The following is a 12,158-nucleotide window of genomic DNA, read 5'->3' on the forward strand; positions in this document are numbered from 1 at the left end:
GTATATGCTATTCATTTAAGATACGAGAAATGGACATTGTACACCAATTAGCCAAATGACCACTAGAGAACAAAAGAGTGCTATCTCTGTTTAGCCCATTTTTCGGCGGACGCATTTATAAACAAGAGGCGCTTAAAAATTAACGCCGTACCTTAACTTTACCTTTTGCACTTTCGGCATTCGGCTGAGCAGTACTACAGCTTGAGATAAGACTGATGTCAGCATTTCTTCCTTCCCGGTTGTGTTTTTTTTTTTTTTTTTTTTGATAAGACATGACTGAAAAGAATGATTCTTTTTTTCCAACAGCAGAAAAAAAAAATTTCTCTTTTGGTCAGCAAATTGTGTCGTCCTTATATGTAACTTTTAATTAAGTTGGCAGTTTTAACATTTACAAAGCAATGCACAACCTAATTAACCCCCTTCGTGTTTTTTAAAGATATATTTGAAAGGGTCTGGAATATTATGTGATATAAATCAATGTAATAATTTTATATTTGTGTGTTCATTTGCTGTACATTGTTGTTAGTAAATAATTCAGTGCAATCATTTCTGCGTTAACATTTTCACAAAAAAATACTAAAAAAAATTAATGAAAATCACGTGAAAGCGGCAAAACTCTTTCCTTTCGTCCAGCTTCATACCGTGGCGCACCCTCTCGTCTTTACTCTCCTCTCTTCTTCCTTCTGTCTCCCTTGCTTCTCGAGCGCATATTCAATGGCCAAGGCTACGGCTGCGTGAGCCTGATGTCGCCTCCAGAAGCATCCTACCTCCATGCATCTTCCCGACATCCGGAGCTCTTGTCTGGGAGCCTGACACCTCCTGCTAGTTGTGCGAGCAGACGCGCGGCAGCTTCCGGCATCGTCTGCTATTCCACACCACCGTCTATTGTCCTCTGCAATGCCCAGACCTGGATATGAAAGCTGCGCGTCAGCGTCCGTTTTCGTCTTAGTTCGTCTGCTATTCCGCCCCCGTCCAAAAACGTCTGCAACGCTTGCAAGACGCGGCCATGAAAGCGGCGTTCTAGCGTTCCATCATGCACGAGCCACGGTCTAATACAAGCTTTTTACAGAGTCCGTCGATGTGCGGTAAGAGAAACCGAGAGGAAACAATATCAACAAAGTAAATATGTAGTCCTTCCAGCTTTTCTGTTCTTATTTATTCGCATGGCATCGGCGATCAAGATCGGTGAGCATCATGATGCATAGCTAAAACGCGACCTAAAATAATTCGCATTGGCAGGCCAGGCTCACTGCAAAGCTTGAGACCTACATTCCTTTCGAAGCGAAATAACGGGAGCAAACCTGGACAAACTTGATGCGAGCCGAACGCCCGATCGCCTCCAGCCATATGGCTCGCCGACTCTTACCTGGGTAGGTATCTTCTTCGTATTAAAATCATGTTTGCAATCACAATCGTCGCACAATTCACTGAGCAGTGGCGCCGCTTTTATGGGAACCTGTGTCGTTATTCGGCATCAGCACGCGCAAAGGAACAAATCAGGCCACGTAAACCAAAATAGTTGCAGCAGAGCCATACATACGGGGAGAGTTTGGCTGACTGACGCGGCTTACTCCCCGCCAGATCTAACCGACTCTCCGCCGGAGAAGCGTCCGCCATATTGTGTTATCTTGGAAGGGGCGCGCTCTGGTTTGCACGCAGGTAGTGCGCGGTGTACGCGAAGAAAACTAAGAGTCGTGCTGTATATTGTCCATTCAAAATATTCTGTGAATTGTTTGGCATTACGAGGGAAGCTTAGTACCCTGTCCAACGTCTGCTAACGGTCAGAGTACTTTTAACATTAACATCCCGGCGTTCGAGATCTCCGAGTGCGATCGCGAACGCGGCCGGTGACTAATGCATACTGGGATGTGCCATGGACAATTAACTAGAAACGTACCTAAAATACGTCTTTTACTGGTCGGATCCTAGCATAAAATATAAAATGGGACTAAAAAATTACTTTTTCGATGAGAGTTTCTACTGAATACGGTGATTCGCTGATGTGTGACGGGCGGGCAATTTTAGAATCGAAACTTAGGGTGTTCTTTTTCACTGATCGTGCTCGCAAGCGATGGGCGTCGTTTGCCTGTTTTCATTTGGCTGTTCATTTACGCGAGCGGCGGGCGTCGTTTAAGTTTGTTTTCTTTTTGTCCCGGCTTGTACACGAGCTAGGATCGAGTTTGTTTTACGCATATCGTGCCCTTCCATTAAAAACTGTCGCTTTAAAAATTCATCGAGCTTAATAGTTACAAATACAGGCAGCCGACAACTAAAAATAAAAGTTGGAAAATCGCTCTATAAGTTTAACGATAAAAAACTTGTGGACACAACGAATCCTGTGTCATTGACGAAACCGTTCGATTTCTACGGTTTTTAATAATGCAACCTGCTGTAGAAATCTGCGAACTTCCGAGCTCGCGGTTCGCGAGGCTGTAATTGCGAGCCTCCACCAGCACCAGCAGGGGCGTCTCGATTAAAAGTATCCCACGGTCGCTCGATCGTTTATAGGGTGCGATATCTCATCAAAAGCTCTAGGACAGTGGTTTTTAAATAAGGGTCCGGGAAGGCATTCTAGGGGTCCGCGAAGCCCAGCCTCATCAGTTAAGCCCGGCAATAAAAGTTCTTTTTTTTTTTTCAGATTGAGAAGAAATGTTGCAATTTTTGGGTCAGTTTTCTCGTCTATATGTCAGTAAGAGGAGACTACTTCCCACTAGCCCTTATTTAAATCAATTTATTAAATCACTATCGTAATTAACCTACACCTTACCCGTCCCCTTACCGCGAGCGGGGTCTTCCACCATCTCCGCCGATCTTCAAGGAATCCGCGAAGCATCAGTGGCTGAGAACCACTGCTCTAGGACCATGGATTTTTAAAGTCACGCTTTATCTCTGCCTCTTTTAGCCAGCTCATAACGGCTCCCGAAAGCGCCAGCTGATTCTGATTAATTACCGGAATGCCCGACTACCAACATGCCACTCCTCGCTAACATGCTCTGTCCAAATAGCGGGTTGCCCTTTAATACAATCCTGAATGGTGTACTGTGGCAAAATACATCACGTATCATTTGACTGGAAAATAGAAAAGAAGTTATCGAAAGTACAGCCTCCACAATTTTGATCATGAGCACTATGAGTCTGTGAGCATTTTGATCATGAGCACTGTGCACTTCACATGGATATATAAAGGAACTTCTGCAGTCGCATCTCTACTACATCTATTTAATGTACAGGCCAGTAAACAAGTCTAATAGACAGCAATAAACAACACAAGTGAAAATGACAAAACATGACATCAAAAATGGCAAATGAAAATAATCTGAACATTTAAAATGATACAATCAAGCCAACCAGAAAAAATCTGTAGAATAAAAAAAACAACTGAAGGAAATAGTAAAATGTTGATTCTAACATAGGCACATGGCGGTGTACTTCTAATTTTCCCAACAATCTTTCATAAAAAAAGTTCCCATCTACATCGTTGCAAAAAGGCACGAGGACGAACAGATCTACTTTCTAGCAGTTGACGCACTCGCAAACTTCCTTGCCTCCAAGGCCTTCTTTTGTTTTTGATGCTGGCACCTGCTCAGCTCCTTAAGAAAAATTCGGATCCGCATCACGACAAATCTTCTAAACAAATGCCTCTGGATTGGATGACAGTCCGGGAAGTGAACAGCTGCAGCTGCTTTTGTGATTTTTTCTACAAGGTTGTCGGTCAAGCCTCTCGGTTCGTGAAGCACATCTTCATTCCGGCGGAACACTGTCTCGCAGACATGGTAAAGAGAAACAAGTTTCTTACTGGGAACAGTCAAGGCATCTTCCTTGAAACACTTCGACAGCGTGAAACCCACTGCTTTATCATTGTTTCCTGGGTCTACTGTAACGCTTCTGCAATCTGAACAAGTGACATTGTTTTTCAGGACTGACGCTGCGAGGTAGCCTGACATGTAAACAAATGCACTCTCCTCAGTGCTCGGCATCACAAGATCCTCATCTGGGTCAGCTTTCCCCGTGCCTGCCACCACCTCCTGCACCTCTTGAGGAACGGAAGATCTGTAGTCTGCCGGGAAGAATGCTCCGTCGTCGATGGAGTAACTGCTGTGTGCTGGTGCATTCAAGTACTGAGACACGCTGATAATCCGAAGAGCAACCTTGCTCTGGTATAGGGTTGGAATGGAATTCTTTCCCCTTACCTCAGAGAACGAATTTTCTAAGCTGTCTTGAGTAAAGCGGTTAGTCAGTACAAATGTATACTTATCTTCATGCAGAAGGGTGTTTTGTAGGGCCAAGATACTGCTCGTGCTGAGCAGCACGCCTGTCTGCACCGGCTTCCACACACCATCTCCGATTTTCACTCTCTGGAACATGTCCATGAAGAATTCCAAAAATGCCACAGCCTCATCATGTTTTTCGGGCTTCGCCAAGCTGAATGCCATGCCGGGGTGTCTGCTGCACATCAGGTTGAACCATTTGTTGACGGTCCGAAAAAACCATGCCGTCAACAGTGCTTGGGAACTGATTACATGTTCCTTTACCAGTTCTTCGATGGCACATGCCTTCTTATGACTCATCAAGTCAACTGCATAGCACACCTTCATCTTGTCGAAGTGACCCTGTGACAAGTGGGTATCTGTGAGGTGGGGTGCGAGCTATAATGCTTTTCCTCTTTCGTGGGACATCAGCTCCTTCACGGGCCACAGGTGGACCACATCTGATGGCAGGTTGAAGTTATCCACAACATCTTGAGGGAGAACAATTTTCTGAAGGCGGCAGAGGTGGTTTCTCAGATTTTTGATAATATGTGGAACGTCGGCAAGGAAATGAATGACCCCTGAGGGATTGTCTGGGTGGGGCGTACTGCAAAAAACCCGGGAGTGCTTGCCTGCAATTATATTCAAATCTTTCCACATGGCCCTGTTTCCTGCTCCCATGTCACTTGTCACAGCAATGACGTCTAATCCTATCTCTGAACACCGTCTAACAATGTCCTTTAAGATGTTCGCACATTCGCTTCCGCTGAATGAAGCACCAGTAAAGTGGTAAGTCACGACCTGCTTCCACCGGGTGGACATACCTCCAATCATGAACACCAAACAGTGAGTGGCCAAAACTAGAGCAGGCTTCCTGGCACGAGGTACTTGGTTCGTTGGAGCAGAATTTTGAGAAAAAGACGCCGCTTGAGTTTCTGAAAGAGTAGTGCACTTTGGAGCACGCGATTCTGCTTCTCCATTTCCCAATGTTGTTGAGCCACAAATACTCTGATTACTCGCATCGTACTCCAGCTTCTCCTGGAGCTGCATCTCATCTAGCATCAGGACACACTTTCTCTTCTGGGGCTTAAAGGCAGCCACCTTGCATTTCATGAGGTCAAATACTTCGCAGAGAGCTCCAGGCTCAAACTTAATACCTTAAATATGACTTCGCAAGGTGCGTTCTGCCGGAAGGGGTTGTCCTTGTGACAGAAGAAGATTGTAGCCCGGCGACCCACAGGCGAAGTGCAGCTGCAGTGACTTCTTGATTGTAGCAGATGACCATGGGCTTCCGCAGTTGGATTTTCTACCCAGAGCACGAATCTGGTCTTCTGTAAAGACAGTCTGTAGGCCTTCAGCAGTATTTTTCTTTTCTCAGAGAAGTACATTGTTCCGCTTCTGCAAGTTGTTAACGTCCCTCTTGTGCTCTGCTACCTTCTGGTCTAGTTCTGCTACCCTCTGCTTCAGCTGGGTCACCTCCTGCAACATATGGAAGTGCTAGATTATTGTAACTGAATCGTTGGTTGCAGCAGAAATATAACAACTTTAGTAGCATATACAGGCAAACACTATTAAAATGCCTTGTAAGTACTACCCTCTGACGCTTGGGTGCATGCTTGGCTTTTTATGGTGGGCATGAGTGCACAAAAAAATATGGGCTCTAAAAATTGCCTCACACATCGTCCACCTGAATGTCAAGCAATCAAAGGGTAGGTCAAGTAGCAAAGTTGCCAAACGCTCCGCCAGCTAGTGCATGGTTCTCTGTAACCCTCATAATACATTAATAGTGATGTGATTGGTCTGAGTCATTTTGGAGTACCTCTTGGACTAGTCAAAAGTCAGTTTTGGAACTGCAAAAAGTGCTCCTGGAGCATATTTTCATTCATTCCAAGTCGAATATCATGTTAAGATTTATGGATTTGTCTACTTTGCCTTCCTGCTTGCCCGCAACCTTTTCATTGCATCAGCAGCATGGCAGGTTTAATTCCCTATCTGGCCGTTTAATTGAGCGTAGAATCACAAGGTACGGTAACAAGATGGTGATTGACAAATGCAGTACGGACTGCTCTGCATGGCGTTTAGGTAAGAAATCAAACCAAATAGTATATCCCACTGAAATAATGTTAGAATGTAATCATATCGTGCACCCAAATTAATGCTTTCTTTGAGTTCTATATGTTGTAATAAAACTTCTGTTCTTAAATGAGATAGAAAACAAAGCTTTTAAAAAAGAAGCAAACTTTATTTAAGTTATTCTTGCGCTTACTGCTCCAACTAATTGAGTTTCAATATACTGTATATTAACTGTGCCATCGAACGGATGGAACCCATATATGGTAATAATTAAACGACAGTTGACATAAAAAATAAATATAAAGAGCAGTTCATAAAAGAGTTCTCACGATAGTCAAGCATCCTTGGTGCATCTCGAATATGTAAATGTGAAAAAAAAAATATTGTTAGATTAGTGCAGCTAACCATATTTACTAGTCATTTTTATTCAGAAACGGTGTATAGCGTCTCGCTCGGGAGGAGTGTTTTCCCCTCAGAACACGGGAGATACGCAAAATTGCGGCGCCTAAAACGCTGTTGTCACTTCACTGCAGTACACGATGACAAAAGCACTCAACGATGCTAGCTATATCCAGCCAGAACAGACGAGCATAAGAAATGTTGCAAAAGTTCCAGGAACTGTCAATGTTTCATACAGAGATCAAGTGGGGTATCATGTAATTTGAGGCGATAATCAAAAGATTTGTGAATCCGCATAAGCCCACCGTAACAATACGGCTGTGTAGCGGTGCCTCATTTATTATATTGGTAGTATTAATAAAGTGAAAAGGAGCTGTGGCACAAGGTTGGCACCGATTCCGCACATTGTGGCAAAATGTAGCAGGGTAGGCACGTCGACGCAGCAATCACATCACTCACTGCATTAACCATGCTTACTACGACATGATCGGCACTGCCCGAGGCCATGAGAAGTTGAACCACAACCGAAAAGTACTTTTCTTTAAATTCATGGGACACTACTTATTGCTTTGCGATGTCCGACAGTACCTCATTGTGTGGTTTAAAGTGCTAATTGACATACATCTGCCATCTCGATGTTTATATAAATTTTAACTTACCTCACACTGTCCCACCTGGAACGTACTGAATGAGTTCGGACTATCATTTCGAAGGTGGCAGTCGTCCAGCAGATCCTCTTGCGTGGGGTCGGTGAGCTGAAGAGACGTAATAACCGAGTGTTAGCTCGAATGAGTGTCTTGCAAGCGTTCAAAATACGATGAACTGCCTGCAGCAACGATTAAAACACTTACTGGAGCCGGGACCACGGGGCAAGTCAGCGAGGAGAGCGACGCTTGAGCGTCTTCGATCTCCATACTGTTGTTGGGTAAAACGGGCTGCGGTGTGCGGGGAAGATGACCACTGAATACAGCCTGCAATGGAGCAACAATCGGTCAGGAGTGAAGCAACTCTTTAGCTCGATCACGCAAAACCCTAAGAGCAAGCTTCTTCCGCACTCACCGAATCTCGTGCAACACCGTTCACTGCAGACGAAGCTCCCAGCAAGCGTGGGTCGCCATATTAGTGATGGCAGTCGTCCTGCTTATCTTCTTGCGTGCTGTCGGTGAGCTGAAGAAACGTAATAATCGAGTGTTAGCTCGAATGAATGTCTAGCAAGCGTTCAAAATACTATGAACTGCCTGCAGCTACGATTAATGGCGAATTCCACTGGGCGTTTTCGAGCGCGCCGGGATCAGTTTACCAGATCCGGAATGGAGCACACGATCCGAACGGAGTCGCGCCGCCTACGGATCCCCAGTTGAACCTGACCACTGCTCCGGGATCGGCGGATGCCTTCCCGTCATTCAACTGCCCGGGAATCCCCTTTCTGCGGCCGCCGCGGTCGTCTCGAAAATGTTTTCGCAATCGCGTCGCTAACACGTGTTCGACGCACAAGCGGCAAGAATGGCTCAGGCGCTTCTAGCAAAGATTGTCGGAATGCCCGTAGCGCGGCAAATACCCTCTCTTCTCCTTCCTGGAAAACGAACAGGCTGTCGAGCCAAGGGTTAAGCAAGCGGTCATTACGAATTCTTCTGATGTCGAGACAGTCTAGGAGCCCAGCCCGCGACGTGCTTCTCCTTCTTCTAAGGCGAGATGGGCGAGATCAGGCGAGATGCCCCACGAGAAAGGAAGTCATGTGTGTGCGCAGAGGGCTGGCCGGGCTGGCTACAGGTTGAGTCCCCCGAAATCGTCGGAGCAACTTCTCTCGGATCCAGATCAAGATCTGGAGCGAGAGCTAATCCAAAACGACCAGTGAAACATGTTGGTCTCGATCCCGATCGCCCAGTGAAATAGGTTCGCTCCAGAAAAGTCGATCCCGGCGCGCTCCGAAACGACCGGTGGAATTCGCCATAAAACACTTACTGGAGCCGGGACCGCGGGGCGAGTCAGCGAGGAGAGCGACGCTTGCGCGTCTTCGATCTCCATACTGTTGTTGGGCAACACGGGCTGCGGTGTGCGGGGAAGAGGACCACTGAATACACTTTGCAATGGAGCGACAACAATGGGTCAGCAGTGAAGCAACTGTTTTAGCTCGATCACGCAAAACCTGATGGCGAATTCCACTGGGCGTTTTGGAGCGCGCCATGATCAGTTGACCAGATCCGGAATGGAGCACACGATCCGAACGGGGTCGCGCCACCTACGGATGCCCTCTGGAACATGATCACTGCTCCGGGATCGGCGGATGGCTTCCCGTCATTCAACTGCCCGGGAATCCCATTTTCGCGACCGCCGTGGTCGTTTCGAAGACGTTTTCGCAATCGCGGCGCTAAAGCCTGGTTCAGACAGTTGCGTTTGACTGCGTTGCGGCTGCGAGAAACCAGGACATCGTTGCTGCTTATATCGCGTGCTAAGACGATTCCTTGGATTGGATTCCACGCTTCATACGAAGGACAGATGTACCGGTGATTCGCTTTTGGTTCTCGACGCAACACAGTCAAACGCACTCGAGCGCAAGTGTCTGAACCGGCCTTAACACGTGTTCGACTCTTGAGCGGCAGGAATGGCTCGGGAGCTTGTAGCAAAGATTGCCGGAATGCCCGTAGCGCGGCCCAAACCTTCTCTTCTCCTTCCTGGAAAACGAATCGGCTGTCGAGCCAAGGGGTACGCAAGCGGCCATTACGAATTCTGAGGCAAGATCAGGCGAGATGCCCCGCGAGAAAGGAAGTCACGTGTTTGCGCCTTGGGCTAGCCCGGCTGGCTTCCAGTTGAATCCCCCGAAATCGTCAGAGCGACTTTTCTCGGATCCAGATCGAGATCTGGAGCGGGAGCCAATCCAAAACGACCAGTGGAACACGTCCGTCTCTATCCCAATCGCGCAGTGAAATAGGCTCGTTCCAGAAAAGTCGATCCTGGCGAGCTCCAAAACGACCAGTGGAATTCGCCATAAAAGCAAGCTTCTTCCGCACTCACCGTATCTCGTGCAACACCGTTCACTGCAGACGTAGCTCCCAGCAAGCGTGGATTACCATTTTGGTCATGGCAGTCGTCCTGCTGGTCTTCTTGCGTGCTGTCGATGAGCTGAAAAAACGTAACAATCGAGTGTTAGCTCGAATGAGTGTCTTGTAAGCATACAAAATACGATGAACTGCCTACAGCTACGATTAAAACACTAACTGGAGCCGACACAGCGGGGCAAATCAGCGAGGAGAGGGATGCTTGTGAGTCTTCGATCTCCATACTGTTGTTGGGTAGCACGAGCTGCGGTGTGCAAGGAAGATGACCACTGAATACAGCCTGCAATGGAGCGACAATGGGTCAGCAGTGAAGCAACTGTTTTAGCTCGATCACGCAAAACCTAAGAGCAAGCTTCTTCCGCACTCACCGTATCTCGTGCAACACCGTTCACTGCAGACGAAGCTCCCAGCAAGCGTGGATCGCTATATTGGTGATGGCAGTCGTCCTGCTGTTCTTCTTGCGTGCTGTCGGTGAGCTGAAGAAACGTAATAATCGAGTGTTAGCTCGATCGAGTGTCTTGCAAGCGTTCAAAATACGATGAACTGCCTGCAGCTACGATTAAAACACTTACTGGAGCCGAGACCTCAGGGCAAGTCAGCAAGGAGATAGACGCTTCTGTGTCTTTAGCTCGGACATGACTCTTGGGTGGCAATGGCTGCAGTGCAATTAAACAAATGGAAAAATATGTCATGTGGTTATTGAAATTACTGCAGTGGAATAAATACTCACTCCCAATGGATTCATAGAGCAAGGCATTAAAATACAGCAAATGGCTCCAATGCAGAGGAAGCATAGTCCAGGAGGAATTAGTGCAATTACTAATGTTGAAAACAGCGGTATTGAGTTGCACAATAGTTAAGATATAGACCTCCCTCAGGTTATAAATATAATTTTCAGGTTATTTTTGCAAGCTGCTGGTGCTCAAGATCTGACATATTATTACTTAGACAACAAACCAGAATGAGAAGTTAGTTTGGGATGTTACCTCTCTTGGTTTTGGTGGCTTGCGCTCTTTTTTCTGCTTCGAGTGCGGGAACAATGTTGGAATGGCAGATGACTTTAAAAATTTTTTTCCATCCTGCCGGCCTCTCTCGAATTGATCTTCGTCGGAATGCACGTAAAAAAGAATGATTTCATATAATTTCAAAACCTACATAGCAATGTAATCACTAGTAAATAGGAAGTCACAGGTGTTAGGCCAGGCACTGGTTAGGTTGATTCCAGTTGACTGAAACTCCCCACCGAACTTGCTGCCAGTGACTCACTAGCTATGCGTCGAACACACCGATCTAACACCGAAGAACTATTCTCGCAGCATAAGCTGGACGGGAGAGAATTTGCCGCAAAACAGTCAAGCAGCTGAAATCACTTTCGTGCTCACACTTCCATTCGCTACTGAGTGGCCTCAGCTGTAAGCAATGAGATATAAACAATAATCTGTTTCCCCTTAAGTTGCGTACGCTGAAAATGTTGCAATCGCGAGTTCGTGGTTGAAAAATCGGCGTTCATCGCACGGGTGCCTGCGCTATGCATGCACGCTTCGAAACGACAACTTCGTACGTAAAAATAGGAGGTAGACGTTCCAACGCAACAAAAAGCATCTGGCACGCCCCAGTAATCATTGAAGGACTGGGGATTACTTTCGACCACCGAGAAATCTCGTTACGTGCAAAGAAAATCTCTGCGCAATAGCCCCCTGTCAAATTGCTCGCACCTGAGCTTCGGACGGAGTCATTGAAGCGACAATTACGAGTTAGCGCAGGGTCTTCTATATGTGCTGGCCGGACTAAAGCGAGTGTCTGTCCCCGTGAAGATAAATATTTTAAGGTCTTACCTGGCAGATTCGCGAGTGCGTGTTTGGCTTCCACTTGTCACGCCTGACGTTCCTTTCCCAGATGTGTCGCCTCGCATTGTTCCGTTCTCCTTGGGGAAACCGATAGAGCGTGAAACCTTTCTTCCTTGTGTTTGAACAACCCACAGCGCTGCAGCAACCCATTTTTGGGCGTGACAATGACGAAGTCAGTCAAAAACACACGTGTTCCATCGGAGTCGCCGCGTCAAGCAGCTTCCCAGCTCACTTTCTATAACACAATATGGCGGACAGGTCGGGTCGAGCGGCGTCGAGGTGTTGTTGCCAGACTGCCCCGCCAATGTTTTTGAGACTGGCGGCGGCTTCTTAAGACTGCCAAACTCTCCCCGTATGTATGGTACCCTCAGGGCCTTCGGGCCCTGAGGGTACCAATAAATGAAATGAAATGAAAATGAAATGGCTCTGAGCTGAAGTAGCGGGACTGGCCTAAGCTAGGCTTAGGCCAGTCCCGCTACCGCCCGCTACGAACTCAAGCACCCGCACAGCCTCAAAAGCGATTCCGAAGGCGAGTA

General features: G+C 46.9%; 1 protein-coding gene and 1 pseudogene across 1 annotated transcript; both read right to left on the bottom strand.

Annotated features, from left to right (window-relative positions):
- Positions 1-5,621: 5,621 nt before the first annotated feature.
- On the bottom strand, positions 5,622-8,744 carry LOC8025342 (annotated as a pseudogene).
- Positions 8,745-8,854: 110 nt separating this feature from the next.
- LOC120836248 lies at positions 8,855-11,655 on the bottom strand (the record flags this gene model as incomplete). Its single annotated transcript, XM_040219443.1, has 7 exons — positions 8,855-8,881; positions 9,732-9,839; positions 9,936-10,055; positions 10,144-10,251; positions 10,348-10,431; positions 10,762-10,893; positions 11,611-11,655. Coding segments are annotated over 7 exons (624 nt in total), but the record flags the coding sequence as incomplete, so codon positions are not given.
- Between the last annotated feature and the right edge of the window lie 503 nt (positions 11,656-12,158).

This window comes from Ixodes scapularis, unplaced genomic scaffold (genome assembly GCF_016920785.2).
Source record: "Ixodes scapularis isolate PalLabHiFi unplaced genomic scaffold, ASM1692078v2 PGA_scaffold0__279_contigs__length_252992795, whole genome shotgun sequence".
Lineage (NCBI taxonomy): Eukaryota > Metazoa > Arthropoda > Arachnida > Ixodida > Ixodidae > Ixodes > Ixodes scapularis.